Source organism: Marmota marmota, unplaced genomic scaffold (assembly GCF_001458135.2).
Source record: "Marmota marmota marmota unplaced genomic scaffold, marMar, whole genome shotgun sequence".
Taxonomy (NCBI): Eukaryota; Metazoa; Chordata; class Mammalia; order Rodentia; family Sciuridae; genus Marmota; species Marmota marmota.
Genome location: NW_025999905.1, coordinates 4781554 through 4798980, shown reverse-complemented (window position 1 = coordinate 4798980; position 17427 = coordinate 4781554). Strand labels below are relative to the sequence as shown.

General features: G+C 35.8%; 1 protein-coding gene across 4 annotated transcripts in view; it reads left to right on the top strand.

Moving 5' to 3' along the window:
• Positions 1 to 17427, top strand: part of Dock4 (dedicator of cytokinesis 4) — a 443711-nt gene that overhangs the window by 208637 nt on the left and 217647 nt on the right. For all 4 annotated transcript variants that reach the window (XM_048799621.1, XM_015498141.2, XM_048799623.1 and 1 more), the window contains exon 8: positions 5178 to 5329. In XM_048799621.1, the coding sequence (XP_048655578.1) occupies positions 5178 to 5329 (152 nt within the window). The remainder of the gene's footprint in view (positions 1 to 5177; positions 5330 to 17427) is intronic.

The following is a 17427-nucleotide window of genomic DNA, read 5'->3' as shown; positions in this document are numbered from 1 at the left end:
AGCACTCAGTCATTGTTTTGGAGATAATTATGATATGATGAACAGACTATGGATTGTGGCTTCAAATATCTAGATTTGCAGTCTTTATGAGCTCTCTGGTCTTAGACTTGTTATTTCGTCTCTGGGCCTCAGTTTCTTCATGTACTAAGTGGAAAAATAATTATTTTCTTGTTCATTACTGAATTAAAAAAACATGTAAAATGGTTTTCCTTATATTTGCAAAATTACCTCTATAGGTAATTGGTTTTTATTCTTTTATCTCATCTGCATTAGGGAGGCAGCATGATAAGAATAAGTGATGTAATCTGTACTCAATATTAGGTTAGAGTTGGCTCTTTGGAATGAAGTAAATGATAGAAGCTTAGACACAATAGAAATTTAATTCTCAAAATGTGCAATTCTATAAACAGGAAATTCTGAATTGGTTTGCAGCTTCATGATGTGAAAAGAGGTACAGTAGATGTCATACCATAGATGGCTTCCCGAGGACTCTTCAAAGCACAGTAGAGCTGCAAGAGTCATAGCCATTACATCTGAACTCCAGGCATTAAGAGGACAAAGTTTCCTCTCCGTTGATTCAGTTATGTTCATGAGCCTTCCTGAAAGTTCCGTTTAGCACTGACCTTTACATCTCTGGCAGAGCATAATCACACCCCCAGCTTTAGCTGAGGATGTCAGATATTTGACAAGCAACAATAATGTCTGACACAAACACTTTTTCCCTCTAGTTTTATTTTCTGTATATGCAATTTTGCCTCAGTTCTTTTTACTTAACCTTATACATGGGTGACAAATTGATTTCACCTCTCTTAACATTGCAGTTTACTGGTGGTGGCTGCCTGGAGTGTAGTGATGATAAAATTCTGGGATCTCATCTAGGCTTTGATTGATTAACCATATCTGCCATGGGTGAGAAAGAAAAGAGGGGATACTTCAGTATTTTATAGCATAGATTCTAGTCCAAAGTCTATGTTGTACAGATGAGGAGAATAAAACATTATAATTTCACTTGAAACCTTAATTTCTCCTCCATAACATTTTACTGTTTCTTAAAAAATGTAGCATTGCATTTTACCATTTCTAACGCAAAGACCTATAGCCTGAGAAAAACCCAGTGATTATAAACTTTAGGAAAACATGCTGTCTTCTTTAAGGTGTACATTGACTTAGCAATAATCAGTCTCTGCAGTCCTGGTCTTTTTTCTGCACAATATGAAAGTGTCTGTTGACTCACCAAGGAGAATTGGGAGGCACAGTCCTTGCTATTGTCGTTGCTTGTTGTCACTTGGACCAACTACCACAACATGGAGGTAAAATGCCCAACAGAAGATGTTTTACTTCTTTAGGGTCATATTTATAAAACAGTTTTTTTTTTCATGTCACTAAATTCATATTGCATCAGGAGGAAAAATTTTCTTGCTTTAGGTTTTTGCTAGCCTGTTAGCAGATCTTTCTCACCTAATTGTGCTCATCTAAGCAGTAAAAGTGCTAAGCCTCATAGTGTTAACATATGTCCACTCAGAAAGTCTTGTCTAGTGCCAAAGGCCAGATCTCAATCCTGCTATAAATAGAGAAGCTAATAAGCTGATTGTCTGTTTTTTTGGCTCGCAGAGTATCTTCATAGGAACCTTTTTATGGTTTTATAGGATCATGTTATCTTCTTGCTTAATCCTTAGTGGGTTAGACCAGTGCTTTACAAATGGAAAATTATGCTTCTCAGAGGGAGATTTACACCCCACCTCCCAGTACACTTGACATTGTCTGAAGGCATTTGGGGTTTATCGCACAGAAGTGGAAGTGGAGAGAGGCCAGAGTCCAGGAAAAAACCATGAAACATTCCACAAAACCTAGGATAGCCCCCACAATACATATTCAGCCAAACTATACTCATAAGGTTAAGAATTGTGTGTTTTCACTCATGGAAGCTAGAAAGGAAAAGAGAAAAGAAAGGTGGGGGCTAGGGGTCTCATGAAAATTGAAGGGAGATCAGTAGAATAGAGGAAAGGGGAGGGTAATCAGAAATCATGGGGAATGCTATTGCCTAAATTATATTGTTGTGTGTATATTCAAATATGTAACAACAGATCCCATCATTATTTACAACTATAATGCACCAATAAAAATATGGAAATAAAGAGATATTTAGCCAAAATTGTTATTAGCACTGAGGTTAATAAATCCTGATATGGACAATTCATCTAATGATTAATGTATTATATGAAGATTAAAAAGTTCAGTCAGTGAATAAATCTTTGGGATGAATATATTTTTCTCTTAATCCGAGGTCTAGATAAACTGTAATCACATGTGGAGTAACTGGCACATACATTTTTAACCATAAATTATTTCAAGATGGATTTTTTTGTGTGTGTTATAACTACACAATTACTACTCTTTATATTATCACTACTACTTTTTAGTAACTACTTTTGAAATGTGAATATGCCTTGTAAATTTTGTTATTGCAATAATGTTTTCACAAAGATATTTTTAGCACTTCCCCAAAGCAGTGAATTATCAAGAGATAAGCAAGTAATCATAACCTACTAAAGCCTAAATCCATCCTAGTCCTAGAAGGGAGTTCCAGGTTGAAGGTTGAAGGGAGGGAGAGGAGAGCTTTCAATGCCAGGGTGTGCCAGACTCGAGGGTTGTGCCACATGTACAAAGGGTGGAATCGGACTAACATGTATGCAAAAACCAAGGCAGTAGTTGTTCAGAGGATGTGACATTTGTCAGTCTGCTCTGATTTGCATCTCTTTGCATATGATCCTGATCAGTGATTCTCAACCCTCATTGCCCATTAGAGTCACCTGGGGAGCTTTTAAAACTACCACTCTCTGGACCCCCATCCCCTAGAAATTCTAATTTAATTGTTCTGGGATAGGACCTCGGTATAAGTACTTTTTAATAACTCTCTTGGTGACTCTAAAGTGCAGCCAAGGTTGAGAACCACTGATCTAGATATATTGGATTCCTTGCATGAGTAAGGGAGCTTATTTTCCCATTGGTTCTTAGTGAATGTTCTGATGGATGCTAGAAACTGTGCTTTTTGTAGTCAAAAGCAGGCACCTCCTTGAGGTCAGTGCTTTTCTTGCAAGTTTTTTACATCTGGTTCTCTAGGTCTGCCATATCATAGTCATTTAATCAGAGCAGCCTGTGCTATGTTTCCCTTTGAAGTATATGTACATTGATCTTTTTAAGTAACTTAGCAAGTCAGTTAGCAATTTTAGGGAAAACAGTCTTTGTGAGTTAAAAGAGATGTTGTTTTATGAATATATGATGCTTCTTTTGCCATAGTAAAAAGAATTTTAAAAGCACAAAGTAGAGAAAATTCATAGAAAACAAGACAGAATTATGTTTTTTTTCCCCTCTAAAGTTAGAATACTCTTTTCCAAATAGCTTTTTTCTAATAATTATGGTCAATATGTACCACAATGCTGAGGCCCACTTTAAAAAAAATGTATTTACTCTTCACTCTTCATTGTTACCAAGAGGTGCCCAGTGTACCTGTTGAGTGGAAAGTGATTACAGGTGCATTTAGTTGATCTCATTTTTCTTTTAACCTTTGCTTTTCAAGTGGTTCAAAAAAAAGTTCAGAGCATGAAAAAAAAATCTGGTAATTTATGCCAGTATGTGATTTACAGCTGGAAATTATAAAGATAGCATTTTGGCTTGAAAATTGGTGTGTTGTTCATTAATTACTGAACTGTACTTAGAAGCTTTAAAAAGATGGCTAAGGTAAAAATGGGGTTATATTCTTTAACCTCCAACAAAGGTTGTGGCTTAGTTACCATGGAGTTAAAAATCTCTGAGGCTTTTTTTTTTTTTTTTCATTGTCAAGCGATTCAGAAGAGGTGACTTCATTAGTAGTCTGTGATATGAAAGTGATAAGCCTCCACTTCTTTAGCACCTGTTCTGTTACTACACATGCCCATCCATGTGTTTTTCCTGTGGTTTTCTCCTAAATCATTGCCACTCAAAGTGCAGTTCAAGAGCCAGCTGGACTCTGAACTGTTGAAAACTGGGCCAAGTATAAGACTGGCAAGCAAATAATTAGAAATTTTTTTTCACATTTTGACATTGCCATGGTACTTTTACTGTATTTTATAAAAGTACTGAAGTATCAGCCTCCAAAATATCAAGAAGAAAAGCAACTTGGTTCCTTGCCATACACAGCATGTGGAGTCCTGTCCTAGAGAATTTATTATTTCTGCTCCATCTTTAGCTCTCAGCCTCAGTGTCATTTTTCCAGAAAGCCTTCTTTGACTGCTCAGACTAAGGTCACCCCGCCTGCCCACCTTCCCTGGTAATACAGGCCTTGCCCTTCATTCAATTTCAGTTTTACAGAGGGGTACACAGTTGTGCTGATGTCTGTTTCCCCCAGTGGATATCTCCATGAAGGCATAGATCGTTTCTTTTTTTATTCACCATTGCATTCCCATGGCTTGGCACATATCAGAGATTTAACGGATAAATGTTGAATGAATGATCTTCCCATGTTCTTCTTACCCTTGGGTCCTCTCTTCCCTCAATCCAAGAGCTTCTCAGTTCTGGTCCTGCCTCCAGCTGTGACAAAGATACCAATTCTTTCCTTTAGATACCTTGCTGGCTTTCCTAAATCTGTTTCCCTGTAGGTTCTCAGCAAGTTAGAAACATGTTCTTGCTTTAGTGATAGAATATCATTGCCATACACTGTCTCACAAAACTACAACAATTTTGCAATTTAGTGTAATTTATAGAAGAACTTTTAATTTTTAGAAATGAGAAGTCATAGCTACGTTGCTCAGCTACCATCAGTGTGCAATGGTTAGTGAAATATAATATAATCTGTTTTAAAAGTTTGTTCTCACCCTGGGAATTGATAGGGGAGCTGCAGAATCCTTTGAACTTCCTTCTGAATCTCCTCTATGAGTTGATGTGATTTTTAACATTGATTACTTAAGTCTTAAAGCAAAATTCCTTCATGAGCTATAATATAAACTTCATAGTTTCTCATTTTAGAAATTGGCAGAAATTTGAAATTTAAATTAGAACTGAATCCTAAAATTAAAAAAAAAAAAAGAAAATTTAGCCTGAAACATCACTACCATACCATAATTAATTAGTTTGTTGAGTGCCACTATTTTCATTGGTCCATTCTAATCTGGTTTTTTGCTGGGGTGGATGTTGTCATTCAGATGGAACATCGACATCGGAAGAAGGACACCCCAGTGCAGGCCAGCAGTCACCACCTCTTTGTCCAGATGAAGAGCCTCATGTGTTCCAACCTGGGAGAGGAGCTGGAGGTCATCTTCTCCCTCTTTGACAGTAAAGAAAATCGACCAATCAGGTAACTACATATGGAGATACTATCTATGAAGATAGTGTTAGAAAGGTAGAAATTTGTGATTGGCACATTTTTTAGTTCCATGGCTTCTGTACACTTTTACTCTGCCAGTCTCGATTTTTTCATCTGTGGAACTCTATACAGGTTGTAGAATTGTAATAATTGACATCAAATGGAAGCATGGCCTTGGTTTCAAGTCTGTTATTTGTTTTGTTTGTTTTGCATTGGAAATACAAGGAAGGAAGTTTCTTTACAGTATGAAATTGGTTTGCTTATCAAGGTCAGCACATTTTTTTCTTTCAGTTTTCTGTAAACAATTATATTATTCTTATCCTGTTTGGATCAGTTGATATCAAGAGATAGCTAAATACTCTTAAATCTTTTCTGTAAAGTTTCAGAATTTTAAAATGTTGATGAGTTTTCACACTTTTTTCTCAGTTATCTGAGTCTTACCTGTTGTAGTGCTCCTTTGGAAAGTGTTAATTTTAACTTTTTTTTTTTTTTTGTGGTGTTAGAGATCGAACCTAGGGCCTTGTGCATACTGAACAAATGTTCAACCACTGAGGTACATCACCATTGCAAGTTTTTAAGTTTTAGAAAAAAAATCATAGCAAAGCATATAGCACACCATCTTTTAAGTTAAATCAAGAATTAAAATTAAGTCACTCAAAGAGTTAAGTCACACAGAGTTATCTTCATTGTACCATGCTTTAAAAATTACTTATGAAATTAGTACTAGTAACTTTAGAATTCTGAGCCACACACATTGTTTCATAAACATAAAATAATTGTGGAATATTTTTTTCTCGTAAAATTGATTTTTTATTCTAGGAGTATATATCAGGGTTTTTAAAATACATTTATAGTCATAAAATCTTTGGTGAGTTAATTTCTGTTGGACATTTTTTACTGGTAAGTGTACATTTTATTTCATGAAAGTGGATAGTGTCCGTGGAATTTAGAAGGTAGTGTTTTTGTTTGGTAAGGACAGAATTTATGAGGTGTGGAAATAACAATGGCAATACCACTTGAAAATCTACCTTATACACTGCTGGAGGAAATGAATCAGAGTGTTAGAAGACCTTTCTCCCTTCACAAATCAGCACATTAAAAAGGGAAGTTAAGGGCTTGAAAGACTGATCCAAGTTATAGTTCAGCACTTTTTAAAAAATATGTGACAGATTATTTGGAGATAAATCATCTCTGCTGAAGTATATATGGTTTATGGGTAGAATTTGACAAAATCTTTGTAACATTGTTTGCATATAATATGGTTTCTTTAATATATTTAACAAACTGTACAAACTTTAAAAGGAACAATGATGGCACTCTTGCTCATTCATTCCTTGAAGCTGAAGTCTTTGAGAAGCATAAATTCTCTTTTGCCACTAATGTTCTAATTGCATTAATGTCAGATTATATTAATTTAGGGTTACGATTAACTTCTTCCTGAGTTTTGTCTGGTTATAGACATTTTCAAGTTTTCTAAAACATTCTATATAGTCATTGATTTCCAGAGCTCTCCTTTTTACTTGGTGACAGTAGGAAAATAACTCCCAAAATATTGTCTTTGTAGTCCCCAAGTTCAGACCAGGAGTTGGCCCCTTTTCCTGGTCTGTAATGTGCTTGGTCTTTGGTGCTACCCTGCCTCCTTCCTCTCCTCCCCTGTCTCTAATATCCCACCTGGCCTGTGAAGACCCCAGGAGAAATGAAGCCTAAGGTCCTCTTTGCCTCTGCTCATCGAGTTGGGTCACCTGTGGCTCTCACCTCTCAAACTCACAATCACTGTACAGGTGTTTGGCAAAAGAATGAATCAGAATCAAAACATAAGCTTAATCTGTATTTGAAACCATCTCCAGTTTAGCTTATCCACATTTCTAAGGCCTCTGACAGCACACTGATTGTTATCTCTCAGGCTGAGTTCCAAATCTTGTCAGGAGTAAGTTTGATTCCAACTGCCAACCACACAGGGCACAGTTCCCTTGTGAAGAGGTACAGGGTGCACAGTCGCAAGACAGAGCTTGATTCCTGTCCCTGGAGTTGATGGCACCTCCATAGTCCTGACCTCTTTATGCACCCCTACCTTTTCCTCCATCCTAGAACTGATTAGGATCCTTGCTTCCTTCAGTGTGCCCAGCAGAGATAATGAATATAAAATGTCTGCATCATCTCAGAAGAAAGTGTTATACATGTAAGATATGATTTTAGGGTACTGTTAGATTTCTTCTTATGTGGGTATTTTTAAATCATTATGTCTTTCTCTTTTCAATTTTTTTATTTTAGAATTACACATTAAAAAGGTAGGACAGTATGAGACACGCTGATATATCTACCACCAGCTTCAACAGTTATCAGCTCAGGGCTGTTCTTAACTATATCCCTGTCCAAGCCTCCTCTTTGCCCCCAGATGATTTTGAGGCAAATTCCTAACCCTCTTACTATTTTTAAATGTAAGTATTTCAGGGTATATCTCTAAAAAAGGGAACTCTGAAAGAAATTGCCACCTAAAAACTTAATATTTATCTTGATATCATCAAATATCTGATTCCTGTCAGTATTTATATTTCCCCTGTTGACTCATAAATATTGTTTACAAATTATTCAAATCAAGAACTAAATCAGATCCATATATTGCAACTGGTTGATTAAATCTTTTTTTTTATTTTAAATAAAATAAAATAAAATAAATCTTATAAGTCACATTTTCCTTATTGCTTCCCTCTCCCGCTCCCTCGTAAATTCCTTGTATTTTATTTGTTGAAGAAATGGGAGTCATTTGATTTCTTGTTTTCTGATAGTTCAGAATCTAATTCCAAACAATGAAAACAGTGGACAAAAAAAAAATGGTATAGTTAAATGAATGCTTCTGTTGTTATATACTGTCATTATTGTTACAGTTTACAAAAATAAAATGCAATCTAAGTGAGATCTTTTTGGCATTGCCCTGACCGTTAATCATAGGAGGTTACCTTATCTAAGTACAGATGGAGGGACCAACATTTGCAAGACCTGTAGAGGAGGGAGAAGGAAAGGAGGATGTTTATTTCTCTTATGAGGCAGACAACTAGTTAAGACTTTGGTTTTTTAAACCTCCCTCCTTTAAGAAGCAAACAGCCATCTGTCCAACATTGTTTTAAGTGCTCTAAATATACTGTTATAAGCATCAGTTTTAAAGGTGAGGAAACTAATGCATAGAGTGATTAGGTAATGTGCCTAATGTTCTGTAAGTGGCAAGAGGTAAAACAGAGCCACAAATCTTGTAGTCTGGTCCCAGAGCCCTGTCATCTTAACCTCTACATTGTAGGCCTCTTTAGAATTACTCCTTAAATGCTTTAGTGTTTGTCTGAAATTTTCCATAGTTGGACAGGATTTTATTGACCAGAATGAGAGTCATAGTCTTAATAAGAAATTATTATAAACGAATGATAATGGCAATACTGGAATCAGTATAGGAATAGTCCATGCTCTAGAAATTGGTTCTTAAAATTGAGTCCTCAACATATTTCAAGAAAAGCAAAGTAGGGCTGGAGGTGTAGCTCGGCCATATAGTACTTGCCTGGCATGCTTAAGGCCCTAGGTTGGATCCTCAATACCACAGATAATAAACAAACAAACAAGAAAGAAAAGTAGCATCAGCTCTTGCTACCCAACTATGATCAAAATCTTAGATTCCATACTTTCAAGTGTCAAATATACAAAAGGAGAAATGTGTAAAAACCACAAAATTGTGAAGCATATAATATCTCCTCAGGTACCAGGAAAATGGAACAAATATAGATAGATAGATAGATAGATAGATAGATAGATAGATAGATAGATAGATAGATGAAATTAAATAAACAACAACCCTTAAATCATCATAAATGCCAGGCCATATTTGGAAAATTGGTGCTAATTTTATCTTCAAACAGTTACTGGCACTGCCTGAAGTTGGCCTAGATTGTTAGGCCGCTGCTGCATGGTATGGATACCTCTTGTACGAAGTATGAGTAAAGTCAGGTACATTCTCACAGCATCCTGCTGGCACATGCCTGCTGCAAACCTCTTTTCCACTTTCCTTCCCCCAGCTGTTTGTGTAGCATCACCAGCTCAGAAGGCCCAGGATGAAGGTCCCATAAGATAGGGGCTTTTGGAAATAGACTAGAGTTTGGAGGCGGAGAGATTAGCCATGGGCCAGAATAGGCCAGCTATTCGATGATCATTAAAAATAACACACTTCTGGGGCTGAGGATATAGCTCAGTTGGTAGAGTGCTTGCCTTGCATGTGTAAAGCCCAGGGTTCAAACCCTAGCACCACCACCACCAAATACAACAACAAAAAAATTTCTGTTTATTTGAGCTTTGTACCATCAGGGCTCAATTTCTTTCTATAAAAGTTAATTGTTAGTTAAAAAAATTAGTTTTCCGGAATGAAGTTTCACATGAGTAAAATGTTTCTAGTGAGTATTTATCTGGTCAAACATTTGATTTCACCAGTCTGCAAGAATATAGCCAGGAAAGGCAGGGAAACAGTTCTCTGTAATTTTATTTTAGACATTTTATAGCCTTTGTATAATGTTTCTTATGTGCCAGGCACTGTTCTAAGCTCTTTTAAGAATATTAATTTTTTTAGCTGGTGTAAAATACCTTATAAGGTAGGCAGGTACTACAAATATATCCATTTTTATAGCTTAGAAGACTGAGGCACAAAGATTAATACCTTGCTAAAAGTCCTACAGTTGGCATGTGGTGGGGCTGATATTTTAACAGGGAAGTCTGTGCAGGAATAAATATTCTTAATCTCTTCACTCATCTCATTATCTATAATATTTAGAATATGCTACAAATTATAAAATTGTAATTTGTTTTTGCTTAGCCAATTTTTACTCACCATTGTGTAGTAAGAGATTTGTGGAGAGTTTGTTGTTTTGTCTTTTAAGAAACTAGAGTAGTTGAACTTGAACTCTTTAAGAACTGACAGAAAGAATCCAGTGATGAGGAAGAGATCACATTCAGGAAGAGGTGAAATCACGGATGGTCAAGGTCCCTTAGGAGAGGGGCTTCAGGAAACAGACTTGAATTTGCAGATGGGAGGATTAGCCATGAACCAGAGAAAGGAAGAAAGGGAAAGGTGTGCTGTGTCTTAACTCTGCTATTGGACTGGGAACATGCATTTTTCATTATACAGAGAAAGTGAACAACTTGGGATTATATTTTACAATATTTCCTTTAGGTTGTATTTAAAATTGGCTCTTAGAATGCATGGCAATAGAAATTGCCATAGTGTTTGTGCTATCCATAGATTATGGAGCTATGGATCTGTATATTAATGCTTATCTTTCTTTGACATGGCAATTAATAGACAACTGACTGTAAATTATATGGGCCAGTGAAAACGACATAGTTCACTGGTTGACTAACTCCCCTAGAACGTTCATTACTTTATTTATTGATGTATTCTAAGGCTTCATTAATTAAAATTGTACATTTGTCTTGGGAACTAATTCATTATTTTATTTCATTCTCATCTGAGACCATATTTAACAGGACCTGAGTGCCACCAATTGGCATTCACCTTACTATAGGGCTACTCATGCATATGAGCTGCTGGCATGGGCTTTTATTTGAGAAATTAGCAGCATGATAGTACTTCTGGAAAAAGCCTTATCCTTGTAATTAATTATAGATGAAGTTAACTTTCTGTTGATACCTTATTAACATACTTTCCTGCAGTTAGGTATATTTTCTATCATTATTCAGTTAAATTCTCATTTTCCTGGAAATGCATTTCTATATAAATTTATATTGCCTACAATTACATTTTATTCAGTATATCATAACAATTCTATTATTTAAAGAAAAGATAAACAGTAATACAATTGGTGAGAATACAGATTTTTTAATATGGACTCATATGTGAATTTCTCTCCATCTGGAAGATACTTATCTTCCTGCATTTTGAAACCATTTTATAGTATGTACGTGGCCACCCTCTGAAATTATATCACCTGGGTTGAAATCCTGACTGTGCCATTTAGTAACTATATCATCTTGGGCAAGTTGACTCATGTATATTGTGGCTGTTAACTCATCTGCTAAGTGAGGATAATAGTAGTACATTCCCCCTAGGATTACTTTAGCACTAAACTCTGAGTGTGATGCTTCCACACCTGGTAATTAGTTAGTAAATCTTAGCTATAGTGATGAAGATTTTAAAAAACCAGAACAGGAGGTATACTTTAACATAACTAGAAATATGTGATGGTTGCCCTTGAATTCTTAAAGAAATCATGTCTTCAAGGAATTGTTGATTTTTTAATGTAAGATATTACAGTAATGTAAAATTTAGAGAGCCCTCCTAGTAACTAGTAAAATGGAATATTAGGTGGGAGACTACTTTATTGATGTAGTCTAGTCCCATAGATGATCCCAATTCCATTCTGTCTAGAAAACATACCTGCATCCAAGTGAACCCACAATGATTACCTTTGATAACATATTTGAAAGAACTTAAAAGGAGTGTTTTTCTATCTAGGCGCAGTGGCGCACACCTGTAATCCCAGTAACACAGGAGGCTGAGGCAAAAGGATTGCAAGTTCAAAGTCCACCTAAACAACTTAGCAAGACCCTGTCTCAAAATAGAAAATGAAAACAAAAACAAATAAAATAGGCTGGAGTTGTAGCTCCATGGTAAAATGCCTCTTTCTTACTGGTATAGGAAGGTCAGTATTGCCTTTAAAGCAAAAACTTTAACTTACAGATAAGAGCAAAATCAGAGCTCTAAATCAGTATAAGTTCATCCTCCAAAGGTGAGAAAATTACAGTTAGAAGAATGTTGTTACCTCTTCCCATTCATTTGTTTATTCACTCATTACACAAGTGAATAGGAGTAACTGTCCTGTGCTCACAGTGCAAGGCCCAGCTGGAGATCCAAAGGTGACTCTCAGAGCAAGTGCCAGGAATCTACTTTAAAAAAGATGAAGGATGCTTCTTTGATTAATGTGGGAGGTGGGTCAGTGAGATAGGCATAAAATATTGAGATGGAATAGAGGTGCTTTATGTTTGTTGCCTTACTCTTTTGTGAGTAAAATTCAAAACAAGATTGGCTGCCATCAGACAGCAAAGGACTGGAAGTGAGTTGCAGGAGGAAGGTAGGCAGACTGAGAGCAAGGGTGTGATAGGGATCCAGCACTCCCACTACTGGGTGTGGACTCAAAGGAAAAGAAATCAAAGAGACATCTGCTCTGCTGTGTTCATTGCAGCACTATCAAAATAACCAAGAGGTGAAAACTACCTAAGAGTCAACCACTAAGTGAATAAAGAAAAGGTGATATATACATATACAGTGGAGTGCTTATTCAGCCTTAAGCAGAAAATCATGTCTTTGGCCCAATATGGATGAACCTAAAGGACAGTATCAGTGAATAAGCCAAACACAGAAAGAAAAATATCAAATTATCTGACTTATATGTGGAGTATAAAAGAATCAAACTATAAAATATAGAGAGTAGAATAGTTATCACCATAGAATTGGTGGGGGCTTGGGGAGATGTTGGTTAAAGGACATAGAACTTGTTAGATAGGAGAAATAAGTTCAAGAGATCTATTGTATAATAAGGTGACTATAATTAATAGCAACGTATTCTTGAAAACTGCTGAGAGTGTAGGTTTTAAGTGTTCTCACCATGGGGTGGGAAAGTATTTGAGGTAATGCATATGTTAATTAGTTTGATTTAGGCATTCCATAATATGTACATATTTTAAAATATCATGTTGTATAATATAAATACATACAATTTGTTCTTTTGTATTAGGAATTGAACCCAGGGATTCTTTCCCGCTGAGCTACATTCCCAGACCTTTTTATTTTATTTTATTTTTTAATTTTGAGATAAGATCTTGCTAAATTGCTGAAGCTAGCCTCAAATTTGTAATCCTCCTCCAGAGTAGGAGTGTACCACCATGCCCAGCTACAATTTTTGTCAATTCAAAATAAATAAATAAAATGTTAAAAATAATACTCCAATGTTAAAAAAAAAAAAAAAAAAGGAAGAAAGAATGTGATAGTGAGTTTGTGATGAGTAACAGAATCCCTAGGTGCATTGAGTGAGCACCATTAAGAGATCTCTGAAATCTGTAGGGAACCTGGCTTCCAAGTTAGCTTTTCTAGGAGTGTTCAGGCAGTGCGGATCAGAAGCAGGAGGTAGGGCTGATGATTGAAACACCACGTGTCCAAAAGAATGAGAAAACTGGGAATCCCGTGATATGTTGAAGAGAATCTAAGAAATTACATTTGTAGCTTCTAGTAGTTCTCTTTGGGGGCTGACAAGATCTAAGAGCCTTTTCATTTTTAAAAGAAAATGAAAGAACTGTACTTTTGAAAAGACTCAGTTCCTGGGGAAATTTTTCAAGAGCATACAGAAGGGAGCTGTTAAGGAAACTAGTTATTTGGCAGAGAGTAGTAAAAAAAAAAAAAGCTAATATTTTTGTGTTTACATGTTAGTACATAAGACAGTCAAGAGAGCAGATAAGGTTTTTTGAATTCTCTGTGTGCTGCACTTGTGTTTCTTGGTTCATACATGATTTACAGCTCACCATGGCATGATCATACAAGTTTAGCATCTATTTTTTTATATAAATTAGGAACATATATTATTTTGAACACTGAAAGATTGTATGCATGGTTCCCTTTTTCTAGTTTCATTTTATAAAACTAAAATTGTAAGCTCTCCAAAGCAAAGCAACAATGTAGGGGAAAAGTTCAACTGGCCAGACATTCAAGGAGCACAGCCCCAAGAGCAAAAATAGATGGAGAAGGCATTCAGAGACCTCCTTGAATCGTGGCAGTATCAGCCACCCATACTGCCCAGAGTGTGTTTCCTGCTGTGTCTAGACATGCTGGCACAGATCTCACTGGGGGTGTCTGCCTGTCAGCGACCCGTGGCGCCCTTCCCTTGGGCCTCTTGTTGAAAGGCACTGCTGCTCCCCACCCTCCCGCTTCTCCATCATTTGATTGTTCTGGCAGGTGCATGAAAATTGGGATTGTTGTCACTTCAGAGTTAATCATATTTGTGCTTTACTCCCCCTTTGGTCACACTTCTGTGTCCCATAAAAACAAACAAACAAATAATTGCTTTAGAGACTTAGTGATGTCCTTAATGGGAGAGATTTTAAAGAAATCAGCCAGGAGGTGAATCTAAATGAAAACAAAATAGCCAAGAAACATTTTTATTCGTACTGAGAACACTCAGGGCTCGTTTATTTTTTTATGTTGCATTTTAAGAGCCATACAATTCCAATTATTTTTGAAATTGTGAATCACATTATTATAATAGGTGGCTAGAAATTCAAAATTGCAGAAAACCAAAAAGCCTTACAAATTGGCCTTCTCTTTCTCTTGACTTCTAAGCAATTATTTGGGTGACTTGTCCCTTTTTACCTTAACATGGAAGTATCTTAGAAGGTTACCGGAAGGGCATTTTCTTCCTATCTGTGTGTTTTAAAATATGGCCTGATTAGTGTTCTTTTTGCTAGGATTCTGTTTCTTCTTCTACCCTGTGATTATTGCTTAGAGGGAATTCAGTATATTAAGTTTTCCTAAGTTCCCTGAGGGATAAACTGTCATTACACAAAGAAACCACTTGGCAAGGACTTCTTTGGTATTCTGTGCCATTTATGTTGCAGGATGATTCAACATCAACAAAGAAATTATTAATGATGCGGCTGTATCTTCTCATCATCTTTGTGTTCTCAGCACCTTGCAGAGTGGCTGACACATGGGGTTGATGCAGTTAAAGGAAGCTTTCAAGTCTTGCATTGCTGTTGAGGGGAAGCATTAAGAGTTGATGCCATTAGCGTCTTAATCTTCGCTATCATCCTTCCACTCCAGGGGGGATATGCTTCTTAATAAGCGATAGAATTCAAGGTGTTGAGTGCATCAGAAACATTATAGAGTTGTTTCATGTTACACTATGTTAATCAGAACTCTGCTCTCAGACCTGTCTCTAGGGAACCATCATTTACAAACACTGTCATGCTAAAAAGTACATAAAAATTGTCAGATAAATGCATAGCATCTTTTCCATCTCATTTCCATTTAGAAATTTTGAACTACAAGTTGAACAGAGGCTACAGCTCCTTCTTCTTCTTCTTCTCCTTTCTCCTTCTCCTTCTTCTCCAGTTAAACATAAGTTCACAGTATTCCTGTGGAATTATTGAGGTCAGTTCTTCATTCATTTATTTAGCAAGCAATTATTTCTCTCCTCTTCCAGGCCACTCATTTGGGGGTGCTCATCACTGAATAAAATGAGAAAAGTTAGTCCTGACTCACAAATCTTATATTCTACTTATGTTCAAATGTTGAGAAACATTTTTAAGGCCAGAATTTCTATAACTTTATTTTCTAAAGTATCCAACATACAAATTTTATTTTATAAAAGTAATTCCAATGTCTAAAACAATGATTAACCTTTTCAGTGGCTAGGTTAAGTTCAGTATAAGGTTCCTTTTTAAACTTATGTAAATTGCAGACCTCAGCAGATATTAGTGTACCTGTTCTTATGCATATTAACATTTGTCTATCAGTACAGAGGCTTTGTAGCTTTCTGATTAAGAAAGCTTCTGACTTTCAAAAAGCCTATGACATGTGGCATCTAATCAATAAATGCCATTTAATGATGATTTAGTCTCATTTTAAAAAATTATAATGAATATAAAGAATCTTACAGGTAAGCTGCTGAAAGGGAAATTTGATTCTGACTTATTTTTATTAAAAAAAGAACATCCTTTTGAGATAATAAATGCATGGAAGATTTATTACACTTATTGTTTTTGTAGGACTTGAATTGCATGGATTTTTATTACCTATTCTGTTTTCATGAAGGCTTCTTTGCCTTAAAAAAATTGCATACTTCAACCCAAAGAAATTATGAAGAGCTTGGGTTTACTTTACTTTCAACATTCTTTATTACACATGCGTTCCTAACAAAGAGGCATTGTTAGAAAAGTCAGAATAATTGCTGAATATAGATCAGAGTGATTCCTTCCTCATAAAGTGTCAGAGATACAATGTTTACAGTGATCAAATTATGTAAATTCCCAGAAGAATAAATATGAGACTTTCTGCCTACCCCTTCTTATTTCACAATCTCTGTTTCTGTTGACCTAGATACTATCACACCTACTTCTGGTTCCTTCTCTGAGAAACTTGTTTTCCAGTTAAACTTTTCTAGAGAGAAATGCAAGCAAATATTTTCCTAAATCATTTAGTTATAAAATATTCTTCTTTCTAAGGATTTTACTCAAAGTGAACTTTGAGATTTCTAGGGTCCCATGTCTTCTGAATCTAGACTCATTGTTGCCTTTCCTAAATCAACATGTAATCAAGATTATTTCTTTAATGTTTCAATCATTAAGTCTGGAAACTGTAACATGAAGCAGCAGATGTGAAAATCATTTATTTATAATTTTATGGAGTTTTGCATGCCTTTTATCATTGAGTCTTAACTTCCTAAACACAAAATTCTTTGAATGTCTTTATCATCTGAAATGAAAAATAGCACAGAGTGGTTAATAATCACCCTGTGTAGTAAGAAAGAAAAGGGCTTGATATTGAAAGTTGGCAATGAACTTGACTGTAGCTTAGACATTTATCTCCTCTTGTATCACTCAGCAGAAGTCAAGTCTTTTGCTGTTCCAACAAAGCTATCCCATTATTAGGTGCTTAGTTCTTCCACACTCATTCATTTGTGAAGCTGGGCTTGGATATTAATCTTTAAAAAAGAAAGCGCATCTCTTTCCTCCTTAAATAAATGACTGTGGAAACATTGGCACTCAGGGTCTTCCTCTTTCCATTTCCCTTTAGTCAAAGAGTTCATGGCCCTAATGTTGCTTTAGTTTTAAAATTAGAAAGCATATTAATAGCCTCTAGAAAGACTTGCTTGAGATGTTGCTTTCATTTATTGCCAAGGAAAAACTCTGTCATTTATGTTGGTCATGTGATTGGGAGAAAGACGGGGAAAAGTCTTTGACCCTAAGGTACCTGGGTTTTATTGCCTGTTTTCTGATATATATATATATATATATATATATATATATATATATATATATATATATATATATAT